The sequence below is a fragment of the Leucopleurus acutus genome (assembly GCF_964270905.1).
Source record: "Leucopleurus acutus genome assembly, chromosome: X".
NCBI classification, from domain to species: domain Eukaryota; kingdom Metazoa; phylum Chordata; class Mammalia; order Artiodactyla; family Delphinidae; genus Leucopleurus; species Leucopleurus acutus.
The window spans coordinates 7,470,639-7,489,479 of NC_139148.1; the positions used below are offsets into that span (position 1 = coordinate 7,470,639).

Below are 18,841 nucleotides of genomic sequence, written 5' to 3' on the forward strand. Positions count from 1 at the left end.
GATTATTTCCAGTCTTTTAAAATTTCTTGGCCTATCATAGTTTGTGGAATTCACTTTATCAACACTTTCCTCATTACCCTCCCTGCACCTGGCATTATGATCTTACTGCTGCTAGCAGGTGGAATGTCAGGTTGAATGACCTCTAACAGGCGCTCGTAAAAGGTGCATCATTTTTCAGGAGCCGCAGCCACTGATAGTAGTTGTGGTAGAATAGAACAGCAGACCACCAATACTAAAACAACAATTTTAAAAAGTCTAGGGGCTAACAAAAGTTTAGACGTAACAAAAACGATCTTTACAACAAAAATGAAATTTATTACATTTTTTAAAGTAAAAGTAATACTCAGAATGTTGGGGAAATCAGAAGCAAAGGGAAAATTAACAAGGTGCCCACATTTTCAACACTGTAGAAGGCTCTGGTTAATATTTAGCGCTCTTCTTACCTTTTAGGCCTTTTACACATGTAATGTTGGGCTATCTTTTTTTTTTTTTTTTGGCTTCTTTTCTAACACAGGTTCCCATGAGTCCCTGGGGTCTGGGAGCCTATACTCTCATAGCACTGGATCATGTGCTGGGTGAGGGCTTGGTTTACCCTTTCGTACAGGAAATATTTCGTGTAGCATCCACCATGTGCTGGTGCTGTCCCGGGAGCTGGGAGCACAGCGATGACAGCAGCCAGGCTCTGCCCTCTGTGAACTTTCATGCTGGAGTTTGTTGCAGGCATTTTGGTGACAGATGATTTCTTGTCCAAAGTGGGAGTAGATGGTTCCCCCAGTAGAGAGATGAGGAGAGCTTTCTTGCTGATTCTTCCATTCACCAGCTTTTGGCTGTGCGTCGTACCTCCATGCCCAAAGTTCAATCAAGGCTTTAAGATAGGTCTTTATAATAGAGCTCCAAAGTGGCCTCACAGAGAGCCCTTCTGGAGAGAGCCACAGCTGCTACTCTTGGAGTACCAAGGAGCGCTGCTCAGGTCTCCGGCTCTGACCCCAGCTGTTGCCTTTGATTCTTGTTTGGCAGTGGATAGCTCAGGGCTTTCCTTCCTAATGCCTCCTTTGTGAGATAGGCTCTGTTCTACATGACAGGCAGAGCCAAGGACACCGACGTTCAGTAGACCTACCCACTCGTTCATCCACTTGTTGGTTGACTGACGCATGTGTGCACTTGGCAAATACCTGTCTTGTGTCTGCTGTATTCTCGGCATTGTGCAGGCACTGGGATTGCAGTGCTGATCAAGAATTCACGGAGCTAGGTGCTGTTCGAATCAGGGCTTCTAACTCAATCGGTAGATTCAGAGGCAATAGAAACTTGTTATTCATTCCACCAAGTGAATTGACAGTTGGCTAGGTTGTATTTGGTTTTATGAGGGGGCTCAGCAAATCCATGTGATCAGTTCTTGATGGGGTTTTGTGGCTTGATCCAATCCTGATGTTCAACTGGATTGTTGAAATAGATGGGATTCCTGTTACATGGGACTTTTAGAGAATCAGTCGGTCTATGAAAATGAGCGGTAAGTGTGTGTTGACTGCTTGCCGCCCACCTTAACATTTCAGGACAGAGCCATCTCGATTTAGGAGAGAAATGCACAGTGTGTACTGTGTGGCACCTACGGCTGAAAGCATGTTGTGCATCAGTGTCATCTGGTATTTGTGGTTGAATCGTACTCCATCTGATGTAACTCGATTGAACCTGACCCACATACTGTGCAGGCATTTGCCCAGCGGGCCCTCTGTTCCCCTTTTAAACAGAGACCCTTTTTCAAACTCAGTCTGACCCCGAATGCTGCCAGTTTTCCATTAGAGTACTCTGTTGCAATAAATAGCTTTAGAGCCAGCAGTTAGAATTTTAGTTTTCAAAGAACAATATAGGTGAATAGTAGTCTTTGAGAAGGCAAAAAAAAAAAAAAAAATGTATTATAGAAAGCAGGATCCATTTTAAGGCAAGCCTTGCTGTACATTTTCCCTAACCTTTTCCCATGAAGCAAAAGAAAGATTAAAATTCCAACAGAAGGAAAATCGCCTTGGAGAAATATCTTGAGACCGATGGATTTATTTCATGTGTGACTTAAAATAGCCTAGGTTTCTAGTACCGCATAAAGCTGTATTTCTAATGAGTTCCTGTTACCCTACTTTTCTTCAGCTTTCTTTCACGTGGGCCCGCCTACAGATAGAAATAGGCTAATTGTTACCATAACAGTTTTACTATCTTTCTTTGAGAAATCCACCAAATGGCCCATATTTAAGAGAGGCGATCCAAGGGGTGGGGGGAATGCAGCTTTTCTAGGGTTATTTCTTTGGTCCCAAGGGTCATAGTTAGACTGAACTGCGTTTCTGGACTGTGAGCCTAGGATGGTCCTCTTGGTTTCTTGTTCCTTTCAGGATTTATAATGCCATCTGGGCCAGTTATACGTTAGTTTGTTAAAAAAAAAAAAAAAACCAAACCATGTATTAGGGTCATTGGGCAGCTAAGTGAGGTTTCTTTTCACGTCAAACCTCAGCCCCTGATGAGGTGAAGGTGTGTCAGGAAAGCAAGGGTGGCAGGCCCTGGGCCAGCTGGGCGCCCTGGCCTCCAGGCAGAAGCAGTGCATTTCGCTAAAGGAAGTAGCCTGGTCAGGCCCGCGCTGCAAGACTTTGGTAGTGAATGATCAGGTCACAGCAGGGGGGTCTCACGCAGCATTAGCTTGAGAGAGAGAGATGCCAGTTTCACAGATGTTTGGCTGAAGCTCCTCGTTAAGAATGTAGAGTCTGCCTTCCGCGCCCCTCCTCTGTGGGATTCTAGGCTGCTGGGGGAGGGAAGTCGCGTGTTGCTGTGGGATGGGGTGGGATGGGGTGGGGGAAGGGACTCCGCAAGGGAGTCTCGTGAGGCTCACCGTCCTGCTCGCCCATTGCAGAGAACGCCAGACAGAGGCAGGAGGGCATCGTGAGCGACTCGGTCATGTACTTCACCGAGGAGCCCCCTGAGCTGCCAGCCAACAGCCCGCAGCCCCTGAAGCTGCGGCGCGTCCTGAACCTCAGCCCTTTCACCGTCACGGACCACACCCCCATGGAGACGGTGGTGGACATCTTCCGGAAGCTGGGGCTCCGCCAGTGCCTGGTGACGCGGAGCGGGTGAGTGGCGGGACCCTGGGGGGGGAACAAGATGAAGGGGACGCGGGCTCAGCCCTTGGGGGACTGGCGGGGACCGGGGCAGGGGGGTGGGTGGCAGTGCTGGGAAGAGATGTCAGTAGGTGAGCCCAGGAGGAGGAGTTGCCAGTGAGCTTGGGACTCAGGCTTCCAGGTGGGGCTGCTGTCTCTGCCCTGAGGTTGAAGGTGGAGTCCGAGGGGAGAAGCCCACGGGGAGGGGCTGTGGCTCCCCCGCCCCCCGCAGTGGTCCTGGCTCTGGGAGAAGGTTCGGTCTGTCCTGCTGTGACGTTGCGATGTGACGACACTTTCCTCCACATCACGGTGCTCTGCAGAAACGAGCAACAAGGATCTCAGGGCTGATGAGAAAAATAGGGTTAGGCGCACGACGCTCGAACACTTCGTCAGTGACAGATCAAAAAAAAACAGAGATGGCAATCTCATAAAAGCGGTCAGACATTTACACACATTAAATGGTTGAGAAGTGTATCAAAAAGGCCGTTTATTGTCCCTTCACCTTGAGAAAGCCCCGCAGTTGGCTTGTGGAAGCGGGCATCGCGAGGGCTGCGGCTGAGTATTCCCATGCCCCTGGGTGCTCCCGGCCGGGGCATCTTTCTCTGTCCTCCTGGACTTCCCTGTGGATGAAATCACCCATAAGCAAACGTGAGGTTCACAGTATGCTCAAATTACTCCCTAATACATCGGTCGGTTCGAAACAACTTCACGTGTTCAAACGTTATCGCAGAGCCGAGAGATTTGGTGGCCCATGGCATCGTCTCCGCCGCAGCCATATTGCTTTCGCTCTGTGTTATCACGAACCAGGAAACCAGCACTGCAGAGAGCAAAGGTTCGTGATGATGTAAGAGGTGCAGTGCTCCGTGGGCCGTGCTTGGGCTCAGGGGCTCTCCCTAAATTCCAGGGCCTCAGAAGCTTGGGTGGAGCGAGAGATTGGCTGGGTTCAGGTGGCCCGGAACCTAGGATTCTCTGCCCAGTTGATTCCTTTATGGGCTGGGAGGTGGGGTATGGGCTGTGGAGACATCGGTGCCAGGCTTTCTTCCTGCCGCCCTGCTCATGGCTCTGCAAGGAGCTGAATTTGCACTTGACCCAGAGAACTCTCGGCTGATGGGACGAGTGTCCTTCTTAGCTCTGACTGCAGCTGGGGTGTGTCTTGCACATGGAGAGGGGCAATCAATAAGGAACAAATAAATAAGTGTTTGAGGCTAGAGGTCATTTCTGCTGGTGGTTTTTTTTTTTTTTTTTTGCGGTACACAGGCCTCTCACTGCTGTGACCTCTCCCGTTGCAGAGCACAGGCTCCAGACGCACAGGCTCAGCGGCCATGGCTCACGGGCCCAGCCGCTCCGTGGCATGTAGGATCTTCCCAGACCGGGGTACGAACCCGCGTCGCCTGCATCGGCAGGCGAACTCTCAACCACTGTGCCACCAGGGAAGCCCTCTGCTGGTGGTTTTTAAAGGAACTCAGTGGTTCTCAAACTTGAGCAGGCGTCAGAATCCCCCGGAGGAGTAAACCTCTAGGTTAAACCCAGAGTGCCGGGCCCCCCTGCAGCTGCTGATCCCTCCGACCTGGGAGGGGGCCCGAGAATGTGTATTTCTAACCAGCTCCCGGAGGTTGCTGCTGGTTGGGGTCCCCACTTTGCAAACTGCTGAAGCCTACCGATGAACCTGAATTTCCAGCGCTCGGCAGAAATACCACCGTGATCACCCGTGTCATCTCAAGTGTATAGCAGTTTCTCTTTTCCTTTAAAATAATAATCCAATGTCAGTTATCATTGGAATCTCCAGTTCTGGCAGGAAATGCTGCCCTCAACGCCCGCTCACACCTCACGGAGCCCCGTGAGGTTTTCCTGTGAAGATCTGGGTGTCGAAATTGGCTCCGAATGTTCTGCGAGAAAACAATCGCACCCTCTCTCTCGCTCTACGTATTTTAAACAAACACAGATGCTGATACATTAGTGCTGGCAAGAGATCCTTGTTTGCGGGGCCTTTCATCTTCTCGGGCTTTGAGCCAGGGCAGGCACGGCTCAAGCCAGCTCGCGTTTTTGATGTATTCCGTCGCCATGTGCCTTCCCTGCTCTAGGCCGAGCACTCGAGCTCGTACCCTTGACTCGCGTTGTCTGCAGGATTTCTCAGGGCCTGGGCTCCCAGGTGATCCTAAAAGCAGACCAGGAGCCAGGGAAGTCTTTGTCTCCCTAAGGCCAGAGTCTAGGAAGCCTCCAGTGGCCAAGAGTGAATTTGGGATTTTCTCCACAGAGGATCTAGAAAGAAAAAGCGAGCAGGGGAGATGGTGTCAGCTTCCACCAAGCCCTGCTAGGTGGGCCTTGGGGCGTGGCCTTCTCACAGGAGCCCAGCTGCTCTAATGTGAATTATGTTCATGGTCATAGATGGACTGTTTATCATTCCACAGGTTCACTTGAACTGCTACCCAAAGGGGCTGGAAGTTTAAACACTTGATTTGTATCAAGTAGGACATCTCATACCACTAACAAACCCCGCTGGATTTAATGCTGCCTCCTTTTGGGAGGATGTTCAACTTTTTTCTTTTCTGATACTTATTGTCGCAGGCCAGGCACAATTTATGCCAGAACCCAAGGCAGCTCCTGAATTCATGTTTCCCCAGAGCCATTATAACCAGCTTGACTTTCAGACATAGTTACCAAGCTTTAAGACGGGGTTGTCAGGACTGCATGTGCCTGACCTTTTGCTATTATGTCCAGGATGACTGTAAGAGAACAAAACCCAGGCTTTATAGATATGGGAGGGTGTCTGTGTGTGTTAACAAGTCGTTTTTTCTCAAAGCGGCATTGGTTTCATCAGCATCTTACTGAGCGTCTATGTGAGGGAGAACTGGAGGAAGCTCAAAAAGCCTTTAAAAAAAAAATCAAGGAGCTTGTCATCTACCAAGGAACATGGACGTCATCCAATTTGAGTGGTGTTCCCCAGGTGTTCTGGAGGGCAGTGTCCTCAGCCAGGCTTTCAAGTAGAAAAGAAATGTCTGCAAGAACAAAAGAGCCTTTTAAGCTGAGGGAGTGTCTGCCAGTTGGTGGCCGCCAGCCACGGAACTCCTCCCACCGCGGATGAGAAGGTGCTTCACCTTTTCACGTGCTGCCACTTCTCTGATGATCGCAGCTTTCTTAGTGGTGTATTACAAGCGTAAGCTGCTTGCCTTCTAACTATTACTTTTTGATTTTTAAGGGAGTTGAAGGACCGTTATGGACTGAACTGTGTGCCCCCCGCCCCATCCCCGAATTCATATGTTGAAGCTCCAGCCTCCAATATGACTGTCTTTGGAGATGGGGTCTTTAAGGAGGTAGTTAAGGTTAAATGAGGTCATAAAAGTGGGGCCCTAATCTGATAGGACTGGTGTCCTTAAAAGAAGAGGAGGGGCTTCCCTGGTGGCGCAGTGGTTGAGAGTCCACCTGCCGATGCAGGGGACACGGGTTCATGCCCCGGTCCGGGAAGGTCCCACATGCCGTGGAGTGGCTGGGCCCGTGAGCCATGGCCACTGAGCCTGCGCGTCCGGAGCCTGTGCTCCGCAACGGGAGAGGCCACAACAGTGAGAGGCCCGCGTACCGCAAAAAAAAAAAGAAGAAGAAGAAAAAGAGGAGACACCAGGGATGCTTGCACAGAGAAAAAGGCCATGTGAGGACACAGCAAAAGGGTGGTGTCTGCAAGCCCAGGAGAGAGGCCTCTGGAGAAACCAAACCTGCCCGCACCTTGATCTTGGCCTTCCAGCCTCCAGAACTGGGAGAACATACATTTCTGTTGTTCAGCCACCTACCTAGTGTATGGTGCCTTGTTACAGCAGACCAAGCTAACTCTGTCAGGACACAGACTCAGCTTGGCAGGTTTAGTATAATAGCATCTTGTTTTATGGGGCATCTTTGATTTTACTGTATTTTTATAAATTTTAGAAATGTGTTTGAAGGGATCTATGAGCACTGTTAAAGTCAAGTAGCTCTAAACAGCTGGAAGGAACAATTCCTGGCTCTGTCCTCCTTCACCACCCACCCCCTTTCAGGCAACCACTTTCTTCCCCCTAAGAATTTTGTGTTCTTGAATTAATAGACTTTATTTTTCAAGCAGTTTAAGGCTTACAGCATAATTGAGCAGAATGTACAGAGTTCCCTCTCTGGTCCTCTCTCTGTTGCCCTTACTGTCAAGTCTTGCATTTGTGTGTTATATTTGTTGCCGTTGATGAGCCAGTGTTGAGATGTTATTATTAACTACGATCCATTGTTTACATTAGGATTCGCTCTTGGTGTTGTACGGCCTGTGGGTTTGGACAAATGTATAATGACATGTATCCACCATTGTAGTATCATCAGGAATAGTTTCACAGCCCTTAGAGTCCTCTGTGCTCTGCCTATTCATCCCTCCCTCCCCTCACCTCCTGGCAACCACTGATCCTCTTACTGTCTCCATCATTTTGCCTTTTCCAGAATGTCTTAGAGTTGGACTCACACAGTGTGTAGCCTTCTCAGATGGCTCCTCCACACCTTTTCCTGGCCTGATGGCTCATTTCTTTTTAGAGCCGAGTAATATTCCGTTGTCTGGATGGACCAGTTTGTATATTCACTCACCTACTGAAGGACATCTTGGTTGCTTCCAAGTTTTGCCAATTATGTATGACACATACATCTTCTAAGACTAAGGACATTCTTTTACATAACCACTGAGCCATAATTACACAAAATTAATGGTAACTCAATATGTCACTCAATACCTAGTTCATATCAAATTTCAATCCAGAGTTCCTTCAAGGTTCAGACACCGCATTTGGTTGTTTTGTCTCTTTTGTTTTTTATCTAGAACGGCTCCCTGCCTTTTTTGTTTGATATTTATGACATAGATTTTTTTTTTTTTTAAGAATCCAGACCAGTAGTCCCACATTCTGAATTTGATTGATTGCTTCCTCATGGTTTGATTTGGTTTAAGTAGTTTCGAGTTTCGGGCAGTGTTCCAGTGTAGATGATGTCATAACGTCAGCTTTTCTGACTTTGTTGGTGATAAGCTCCATCACTGGGATGAGGTGGGGATGTCCAGAGCCCTCTGTAGTAAGGGGACATTTTTCTCTTTGTACGTAATCTGTGGAGGGATACTTTGAGACCATGTGAATTTTCTGTTTTCCAGCAACCATTTACCTGATGGTTTTGGAATCCATCGATAATTATTGGCTAAACTAATTATTACATTGGGGGTTGCAAAATGTTGATTTTCTAATTCTTTTGTGCTTGCTACATTTTTTCCCCATCTTTTTTTTTTTTGATTATCATGTTAGTCATGGTGCTTTCTTTCAGTGTTTTGTCATCTGTATTGTCATTATTCTTTTTGTTTAGCATGCTTTTAAAGGCCCTTTTTGCTATTTTCCTATCACCTGAAGATGTTCCTATAAGATGGAGGGGCAGAGGTAGTATCTGCTGTCTCCCCCGGTGTGATAGATGGGGAAACTAACACAAGAAATCGATCGCTTTTTCAAGGTTAAGGTCCAGTGTGGTCAGGGACAAGGAAGTGAGAATTCTAGCTGACAGTTTCACTAACCAGTGTCCCTTTCACCAGCTGTCACTGACTGGAGTACTGCTCCAGGTACTTGCGGCCCCTCTTCATGTTCACTTCTTGTTAGTAAGAGATGAGTTTCATAGTTTGGCTTCAATTAAATAAATGACAGTGTATTACAGTTGTGTTTTCTGATTTTTTTGGTGTATCATCATTTTACCCAGATACAGAGTAGAAACCTGTCATTTCAATAGCCGTACAGTATTCCAGGGTGAGACTGCCGTCCTTTACTTCTCTATTCTCCTCTTCCTGGGGATGATGGAGACATGGTGAGCAGCGTTTTGCAAACTAATTTGGCAATGGAACTTCTTTTCTCTGAAGAACTTGCAAACATCCCCTTCTTTCAAACCTTTCACTTTCCCCAGGGGGCATGATTTGACCCCAGCAGGTGGTTATTTAAGTATTTAATAAAATCGAGAGTGAGGCATGAGCCAGGGGCACTGTTTACGTTGTCGAGTTTGTCAGTGGTGCTCCCTGGAGTTGGGCAGTATACAGTATAGGTGTCTCTATACCAGGATCCCTGAGAAGTGGCATCGTTTTTATAAGTTGAAAACCATGGAATTATGAAAGAGCAGGTAATTTACATATATGGGCAGAGATGAAACTTTACCCTTCCAGTAAGATAGATTTAAAAATAGAACCGGGCTTCCCTGGTGGTGCAATGGTTGAGAGTCCGCCTGCCGATGCAGGGGACGCGGGTTCGTGCCCCGGTCCGGGAGGATCCCGCGTGCCGCGGAGCGGCTGGGCCCGTGAGCCATGGCCGCTGAGCCTGCGCGTGTGGAGCCTGTGCTCCACAGCGGGAGAGGCCACAGCAGTGTGAGGCCCGCGTACTGCAAAAAATTAAATAAATAAATAAAAATAGAACCAATTGTTATCTTATACTTAAAATTTCTTATGCTTAAAATGCCCCACGCTTGGAATTTCTGCGGTGTGGTCACGTTTTGACAATGGCTTTTGTAAGCCCTTTTTAATTGATTATAGTCTTGGAATTTAGGGGAGCATATTAGTCATCATAGGCTTACTGCTGTAATAAACAAGCCTGCAGTCTCAGTGGCCGAACACAATAAAGGTTAATTTTTCTCCCACGTCACTCACATCCAGTGTGAGTTGCAGCAGGTGTGGGCTTTGCACCACACAGCCATTCCAGAACCCAGATCTTTGAATCTGGTGACTCCTGATTCGGTCCTCTGTGACCTCAGAGTCCTTCACTGGCTCCTCTGTCTTAGGCTGGCAGATGAGGAGAGAGGAAATGTGCAGGAGACTCGGGAGGGGTATCTCTCACCTCCACCCACACGCCATTGGCCAGAGCTCACTCAGTTAGACCCACCCATCCGCAAGGGAGGCTGGGAAATGTCTCTCCGTGTTCCCGGGTGGAAAGGGCGCTGGGGATTAGGGACAGGCATGAGTCGGTATTGCGAGGCTGACCTCTTTTCTCTATTTTGTTTCTTCTCCAGGAGACTTCTTGGCATCATCACGAAAAAGGATGTTCTGAGACATATGGCCCAGATGGCAAACCAGGACCCTGAATCCATCATGTTTAATTAGAAACAAGATGGCAGTTTCTTTGAGAAAAATACAACTGTGTCATTTGAAAAGAAATAAACAAATGATATGTCATCCTAACGAACGGTCATGCACTGGGGGCAACGGAAACGAAAGCTTTGTTTAAAAGGAAGGGAAGAAGAATGAAACTTAGAAAAAAATACATTGGCGAGTAGGCATTTTATAGCTTTAACCCCTTATGAGTTTCAAGCTGTGTTATGAGTTTAGTAACTACTGTGGGGGCCCGTGGGTGGGTGTAAATGATACGGTTTGTACAAGGACATGGAACACAATTGCTGAGTCAAGAAACATTTGCCCCTCCTGTTGAAGGCTGGTGTTGGTGAAGCTTTGAGTCTGAAAGGCCAAGGGGTATTGGCATGTCAGCGTCCTTATTTATTGGTTCCTGAGGTTTGGCTGTTATGTTACTGAATCAGATTAAAGATATTTGCACTTACTTTGTTGGAAAAGAAAAATTAAATGTGAACGTAGTGAAAGCTGCAAGTATGCTAGTGGGTTCACTCGTGACCAGCCGTTGCTGGCTCCTGTATTCAGCCTGTTATTTTGCTTATCCATTGCTTTCTGAACCAACATTGGGTCACCTGCCATGTTGAGTATGAAGAAATCATTTCTCTATGCAAGACCAGCATCTTGGGACTGCGCGATGAACTGTCGAGCATTTAGTGCTGCAGTGTTTCCTGCCACGAAAAGGGATTCGTGCTTATTTTGAGGGTATACATACCCCTCATTGATTTGCATCCCCATCGCATTTGCTTCATTTATTTGTTGCTGTTGCCTGTGCATTCTTAAATATTGATCAGTCTAGCGCTTTCCAAGGGCCATGTCCTATATTCTGCCAGCTTGCCGTAGTGGCTGAATTTCCAAATAGCATATGCAAGAGTCAAAACAGGCTACCCAGTGTTACTACTTTTTTTTCCTCTCAGATCCTATTAAATGTGGCTGCCGAGAGGGTGCGGCAGACGAGTTCTCTGTGGGAACTCCTCCAAATGGGTTGCAAGAGAAATGCTAAGTTGATTCTAAATCTGTTCCATTCTCTTCTCTGTAGAGTGCAAAACATTCAGCTTTAAAGTGTAAGCATGTACTTTCATGTTAACAATCAAAGCGCAGAAGGACAGAGTAAAATTCGAGACAGCCAATTTGAGCACTGGGTGTCTTTGAACTGAACGTTATGATACATTTATTCTTTTAGTCAGGACTTCTGTCTTGTCCGTGGGAAGGAAGTTGTGTTTCTTAGGTCCACTGGGTGATCTCTGTAAGACTGATCCCCCTTGCCCGTTCACTTTCGTCTTTGTTCTTCCCTTTTCACCGAGTCAACCTCATCCTTTTCATTCTCATCATTGGATATTGATGTGTCAGGTGTGCATTTGGCTGCAAGTAATAGAAAACTGAACACACAACGAAGAGCTGCATAAGAAACCTGGAGGTGGGCACTCAGGACTGTCTGTCTCCGTAGTATCGTCGACGACTCACAGTCTTTGGTAGTTTTTTCCTACCATCCTTACCCTTTCTCCTTTGGGTCACTGCCTTGTAGTCACAAGATGCTCACTGAACCGCCAGGTTTGGTATCTGCTTTCTAAGCAGAAAGAGGGAGGAAGAGGCAAATGACAAGGCGCAGCGTCCGTGTCGGGAAGGCAAAGCTTTCCCCGAGATGCTCGGCTTTCCTCCACTGGCTAGCCTTCTGTCGCATGGCGCCCCCAGCTGTGTGTGAGTCTGGGAAGGAAAATATTTAGCTACGTAGGCATATTACGCTGAATGAGATTGAGACTCTCTGAGTAAGGAAGGGGGATTGCTCCTTGGGAGGGGGTGTTGTCTGCTCTGTTGGACGCTGTCATCGTGTCCCTGTCATTGTCCTTCTCTTTCTCACTGACCCCCTCCAAACACTCTCCTGTGACCTTATAGTCCCCCACCCCTCCTCTTGGCTTTGACGTAGAACTCCCAGTCAGATGCCATCGTTTCTTAGCCCTAATAAAAATGTTCATTCTGGATAAAAACCTATCTATAAGAGGGCTTCCGTGAAACTTCTAGTGGATACAAGAAAATGTACGGATATGTTTAACCTGACTGAAAACTTAAAGGAGTTTAAGTCAGATCACGCTGACAAATTATGGAAAATATGTTTCTGTAATTAATTGGCCTCCTCCCAAATAATATCAGATAGGCACTCCGGTGTGGAAAGGTCAGTCTATACTAGAGAATGTAATCTTTGGTCCTATAAGAGAATGAAATTTGTTGTCTCACTCACAGCACCTAAGTACTGAGTAACGGATCCTAACATTTTGTTGCTATTGAGGTTTCCACGGAACAGTGCGAGTGAAGCTGGATTCTCCTGGACTTTCAATCCTAAAAAGTCTTAATGTACTTGCCTTCTTAACTCCCATGTAGGCTCTCGAAAGAGTCTTAGTCGTAGCCTCGATTTTTATAATCCAGGACACCCTGTTAGCCGAAACAAGGAGCTTCAGAAGGGAACACGCAACAGTGAACAGACAGCCAAAGGTCAGTAAAACCACAGAATTCCCCCTCCTCCAGCTGAGGCCTGGGAAGGGGAGGGGAGAGTTGACTCTGGGCCGAGGTCACCGATGGGGCTTGTGTCCTCTCCCCATTGCTTAGCATGGAGACGTCCGTGGGGTTCAGAGGGCCAGCATCAGACAGGCAGGTGGAGGCCGGGATCGGGGGCTTGCGGCGTCACTGCCAGAGCCAATTGCCTGCCTTCCCTGGAGCCCTGACCCGTAGCCACTGGCCCGGGCCTCAGACACACTCACGGGGAACGCACTGCTGGGCCCTTTGTGACACTTTCTCATAGAAGTACGTGGATGGGGATTCTGAAGGTGTTGGCTGTATTCCAATGTAGAACTTCATCCACTTTACCTGGTGATCTGTTGAACGAGATAAGTAGATCTGGAATGTGGACGTGAAACCAACATTTCTTAGAATACTGTTTTTGTTTCATTTTCCAGAACCAAAGGCTGTAGACATTCGTTGAACTTTCTGGATTCTTTCTGAATTGTTTTTTTAATGTAAATAAATATAAGTACATAATGGAAAAGGAGTTCTGTAATGAGGTACATCAACCTACTTCTTGCTCTTTTTCTATCACTAAGGGAATGTGTTACAGAAGGACAGATGGCAAATAAAAAGCATCCCGAATGTGACATGTGGATTTCTTGTGTTTTTCAGCGCATCCCCTGGGAATGCAGATGTGCATGTGGCTTTTACGGAAAAGCAAGTGTGCTAGGAGCAAATCTGTATTCAGTGTTTGCTGTTCCTTAGAACCAGTCAATCTTAAAGTTCTCTATTTGACATTTCCTGACGACTTGATAAAGGAGAAGACGTGTCAATACATATTTTTTTGGCCCTAATAAGTCACAGAAACTGAAAAATTTCCAGCAGTTTGTTTCACTTAGGTGAGAATTGGTTCCTTTAAATTATCAACACATGCGAAATCTGTTCAGTATTCATTGTATTTATTATTCAGATGCTGAGCTGGAACAGGTGAGAAACCCAAGGAGGAGAACTATTGAATTTCAAGTAATTATATTATGTCTTCATTTTCATTTCGCGTGGGCAGTGTTTTATCAGACTCAGCTTCTAACCTTTGAAATATGGTTGACCTGAGCGGGGAGCCTGTCTATCTAAGTTGGGAAACATGAACCAGACTCCATTTTCACCGGCGCAGTCCTAACTATTTATTTGCCATCCTAGTTGTGCTGGGAAAAAGATATATTCGCTTTTGGTGTTGGAATGATGACATAGCAACGCGGTTTGTTTTTGTTTTGTTTTTTTTGCGGTACGCGGGCCTCTCACTGCTGCGGTCTCTCCCGTTGCGGAGCACAGGCTCCGGACGCGCAGGCTCAGCGGCCATGGCTCACGGGCCCAGCGGCTCCGTGGCATGTGGGATCCTCCCGGACCGGGGCACGAACCCGTGTCCCCCGCATCGGCAGGCGGACTCTCAACCACTGCGCCACCAGGGAAGCCCAATGAGGGTTTTTTTTTCAATTTATTGTAACACTCTGTGTAAACGTTGGCACCTTTCTAAACATTACATGTTTGAACTCTTTTTTTTTTAAAGGAACTATTTATTTATTGGAGCATAATTGATTTATAATGTGTTAGTTTCAGGTGTACAGCAAAGTGATTCAGTAATACATATATTCACTTTTTCAGATTCTTTACCCATATAGGTTATTACAGAATACTGAGTAGAAGAGTTCCCTGTGCTATACAGTAGGTGCTTGTTGGTTATCTGTTTTATATATAGTAGTGTGTGTATGTTAATCCCAAACTCCTAATTTATCCCTCCCCCCACCTTTCCCCTTTGGTAACTGTAAGTTTGTTTTCGAAATCTGTGAGTCTGTTTCTGTTTTGTAGATATGTTCGTTTGTATCATTTTTTAAAATTAGATTCCACGTATGCATGATATCATATATTTGTCTTTGTCTGACTTGCTTCACTTAGTATGATCGTTTCTAGGTCCGTCCATGTTGCTGCAAATGGCATTATTTTCTTCTTTTTTATGGCTAATATTCCATTGTATATATGTGCCACATCTTCTTTATCCGTTCCTCTGTCAATGGACATTTAGGTTGCTTCCACGCCCTGGCTATTGTAAATAGTGCTTCAGTGAACATTGGGGTGCATGTATATTTTCAAAGTATGGTGTTCTCGGGGTATATGCCCAGGAGTGGGATTGCTGGATCATATGGTAGCTCTATTTTTCATTTTTTAAGGAACCTCCATACTGTTCTCCATAGCGGTTGTACCAATTTACATTCCCACTAACAGTGTAGGAGGGTTTGAACTCTATTTTTCTTTTATAAATTTATTTTATTTATTTTTTATCTTTGGCTGCATTGGGTCTTCGTTGCTGCATGCGGGCTTTTCTCTAGTTGCGGTGAGCGGGGGCTACTCTTTGTTGCGGTGTGCGGGCTTCTCATTGCGGTGGCTTCTCTTGTTGCAAAGCACAGGCTCTAGGTGCGTGAGCTTCAGTAGTTGTGGCTCGCGGGCTCTAGAGCACAGGCTCAGTAGTTGTGGCACACGGGCTTAGTTGCTCTGCAGCATGTGGGATCTTCCCGGACCAGGACTCGAACCCATGTCCCCGGCATTGGCAGGTGGATTCTTAAACACTGCGCCACCAGGGAAGTCCCAGAACTCTATTTTTAAAAATGAAACAAGCACAGAGTCCTTAAGAAGCATGTTGTAAATTGGAAGAGAGATCGATTTCCCAGCCTGTTGCTACCCTGTGGAACCTTTGAAACCTGATTCTTGTGACTGGGAGGTACTTGTCATGTGAGATTGGGGCTTCTGTTTGGCTCACCTTTTTTTTTTTTTTTTTTTTAATTTAATTAATTTATTTTTTGGCCACGTTGGGTCTTCGTTGCTGCACGCGGGCTTTCTCTAGTTGCGGCGAGCAGGGGCTACTCTTCATTGCGGTGCACGGGCTTCTCATTGCAGCGGCTTCTCCCGTTGCAGAGCACGGGCTCTAGGTGCCCAGGCTTCAGGAGTTGTGGCTCGTGGGCTCTGGAGTGCAGGCTCAGTAGTTGTGGGGCACGGGCTTAGTTGCTCCGCGACATGTGGGATCCTCCCGAACCAGGGCTCGAACCCGTGTCCCCTGCATTGGCAGGCGGATTCTTAACCACTGCACCACCAGGGAAGCCCTGGCTCAGCTTTTAAATCCCTTGTTCTTAGCCTGGTGGGTTTGAATTATGTCCTTCCTCACCAGTTTTGTATTTTGAAATTGTCGACTTTACAGAAAATTTGAAAAAAAAAACAAAACAGCACAAAGAATGCTCACGTATCTTTGACCTAGAAGAGGCAGTGAGGGGAGTCCCCTCTGACAGGGGAGGGAGCCAGCCCCGGGACCCGCAAGAGCAACTGTCCTGTGGGGAAGCAGGCTTGGGGTGAAGCTGGAGGCCACCAGGGGTGAGTGCCTGCAGGCTGTGTGGTGTCTGGGGAAGGAGTGGGAGTTTTGAAGTTGGTTTCCTTTTTCCTGTTCGGGAAGGGGAGACACAAGGAGGCGCTTCGGGTCATGGAGGGCCAGGTACAGATACAGAATTCATAGGAAGGACATGATTTGATTTGCATGGTACACGAACCATTTTGGCTGTTGTATAGCAAGACCAGGAGTCTGGCTGGGAGGCTATTGCAAATAGGTGAGCTCTGATGGAGGCTTGCCCCAGAGAAGTTCTTGAATTCTGGGTGTATTTCCAAGGCAGAACCAATAGATTTGTCATGGGATGGATATGAAATGGTACAGCTAGGTCGCCATTTACTGAGGTGGAAGTACTACGTTGGAGATATCTGTTGGACATTCAAGTCCAGAGTTCAGGGGAATTGTTAGGGTTGGCGATGGAGATCAAGCCATAGGCATATCCGTGGTATTAAAGCCATACCTGGAAATTTCTGTGGCCTAGTGGTGTCCGAGGAGCAGAAAGAACCAACATGCTGACAGAATTTCAACATTGAGTTTCTAGGGATTCACACTGACTTAGATGCCTGTAGGACTGTCCTTGAATTCCAGCTTCATTGCCTCTTGGCTGTGTGACATTGTCAAAGGATCGCACCTTTCGGAGCCTGGGTTTCCCCATTACTGTATAGCATGCCAGTGCCCTTGACCAGAGGCATGGCTGTGAGAGTTACTCACTATAAAGCACTTGGCATGGAATAGACCATGCAAATGGTAGATATTATCATCTTCTCACATTATGATGCCCTCCCAGTAGCTTTAACTGGAAGTTACTTTAATTAATTTTGTGTTGTTAAAGGACATATTACACTTTAATTATAAGACTGCTAAAAGTAAACAGAGGTTGAGCTAACCAGTTGCCTTTCTCTCCAACTCCTCCTGCAGTCATTCCCCCCCACAAAACAAAATGAAACCAAGCAAACAAAATAAACAAAATCTCAGATCTTTTAAGGGATGTCAAAAAACAAAAAGCAAACAAACCTCACTGACTCCAAATTCATGGGAAATTCTTAGGAAAGAAACCACTTGGTAGGAAATTCCATTTCTCTGTGGCTTTATATTGACTTTAAAAAAATTGTAGTATAGTTGATTTAATAGTTTCAGGCATACAGCAAAGTGATTGTTTTATATGTATGTGTATATATATATATATATATACACACACACACGCGCGCGCGTATACATAGATATTCTTTTTTATATTGACTTTTGAGCAGAAAAGCATAAATACACATGATGCTAAACTATTGATTAGCTTCATCTTTGGAGCAAGAATTCCTGAAACAAGACTGTGTGTAACTTGCTTGTTTTCAGACAATGTAAAACCCAATACCCACTGCACTTGCAGACAGAGAAAACTCTCTCCGGCATGGTGTTAATGTAGAAATAAGTCTCATTAGTCAAACTCATGAAGACCAGCCTTTCATAGGCCTTGGATATTTCCCTTCAACATGATGTACAATAGTTAAAAGCCAAAGGGGGAGAATGAACTAACAGGATTTGTCCGAAAGGCGAAAACGCATCATGTTTTAACTCTGGGGGCTTAGCTAGAGCTAGCCAGAAGGGCCTTGCAAATAAATGTCCGGGTTAGGCAGAATTCTTCCTGGGCTTTCATGAGTTGAGAGAGGACCAGAAACTTCCACGTCCTCCCCCCGGGAGTACGCTCTCTGGCGGAGCATGGCGGAGCCCGGTGTGCCTGTTGTTACAGCGCTTCCCCAGTTTGTTGGTAGTTAATTGGCTAGAAAGAAGCTACCATATGGGAAGGCAGATAGGGAGCATCTATTTCTGGCAGTTCCTCAACACTGCATTTCATTAGAGAAATGGCTTTTTCTTTCCGAATGAGCAATACCCATAGAGCACCTTGCCGGGATTTCCGAACCCCTTTGGTCAGGGTTTGGCTCCCAGAACGAAGGGAGCAATTTCTATGTGATTCCAGCATTTATGATGGAACACATATTTCAAAGATTAAGCAGCCGTCCTCAATCCAGACAGATTCTGTCAGAGAAATTGAAAACGCGTAAATTCTCATTCCGCAGGCTGCCTGACAGGTTGAGGCCCGAGGATGCTGCTACAAGTAGGACATCCCTTCCTTCCTTCCGCGAGGCTCTGTGTTCATTTCACGCCCTCACGTTCACTCTCGGGGCTCCCACCTGTCTCCCACTGAGGATGCTGACCCATCGGAAATTGGAGCCAGCTCCCTTGTGATGAACACTTTTCCTTTTCTGACATTTCTCGAACTTCAGTCGCTCCCCAGAAAGACCAGAGCGTTTCCAGGACTGGCTGTGGGTGGTTGACATGGTCACTGAGGAACTCTCTCCAGGGAGTTGCCCAGCATCGAGTTTTTTCTCCATAGGGTCGGAGTCTCAAAGAGCAGGTCTGCATGCAGTGGGGATGCGCTTCCCAAAATGTTTCCAAGGTACAGTGTTTCTGCAGGATGCTGCTAGGTGCCCGAGGAAAAGAGTGGATTCTGAGCTTCCCTAAATTGCAAAGTTCCATCTCATGGGACTGGGGTTCCAAAGACCAGTCTTGGGGAGACACTGCTTTGGCGTCAGGAGCGTCTCTTTTTTAGTTTCTTTTCAGAATTTCTATCTGAGCGACCTGGAAGAAGTGAGGCACCTTTAATGAACTTCAAGC

At 46.7% G+C, this 18,841-nt stretch overlaps 1 protein-coding gene across 2 annotated transcripts in view; it reads left to right on the forward strand.

Annotated features, from left to right (window-relative positions):
- CLCN4 (chloride voltage-gated channel 4) overlaps positions 1-10,908 on the forward strand; it is a 75,851-nt gene extending 64,943 nt beyond the window's left edge. For both annotated transcript variants that reach the window (XM_082865235.1, XM_082865236.1), the window contains exons 11-12: positions 2,888-3,104; positions 10,143-10,908. In XM_082865235.1, the coding sequence (XP_082721361.1) occupies positions 2,888-3,104; positions 10,143-10,233 (308 nt within the window). In that variant the 3' untranslated portion in view covers positions 10,234-10,908. The remainder of the gene's footprint in view (positions 1-2,887; positions 3,105-10,142) is intronic.
- Positions 10,909-18,841: the final 7,933 nt, after the last annotated feature.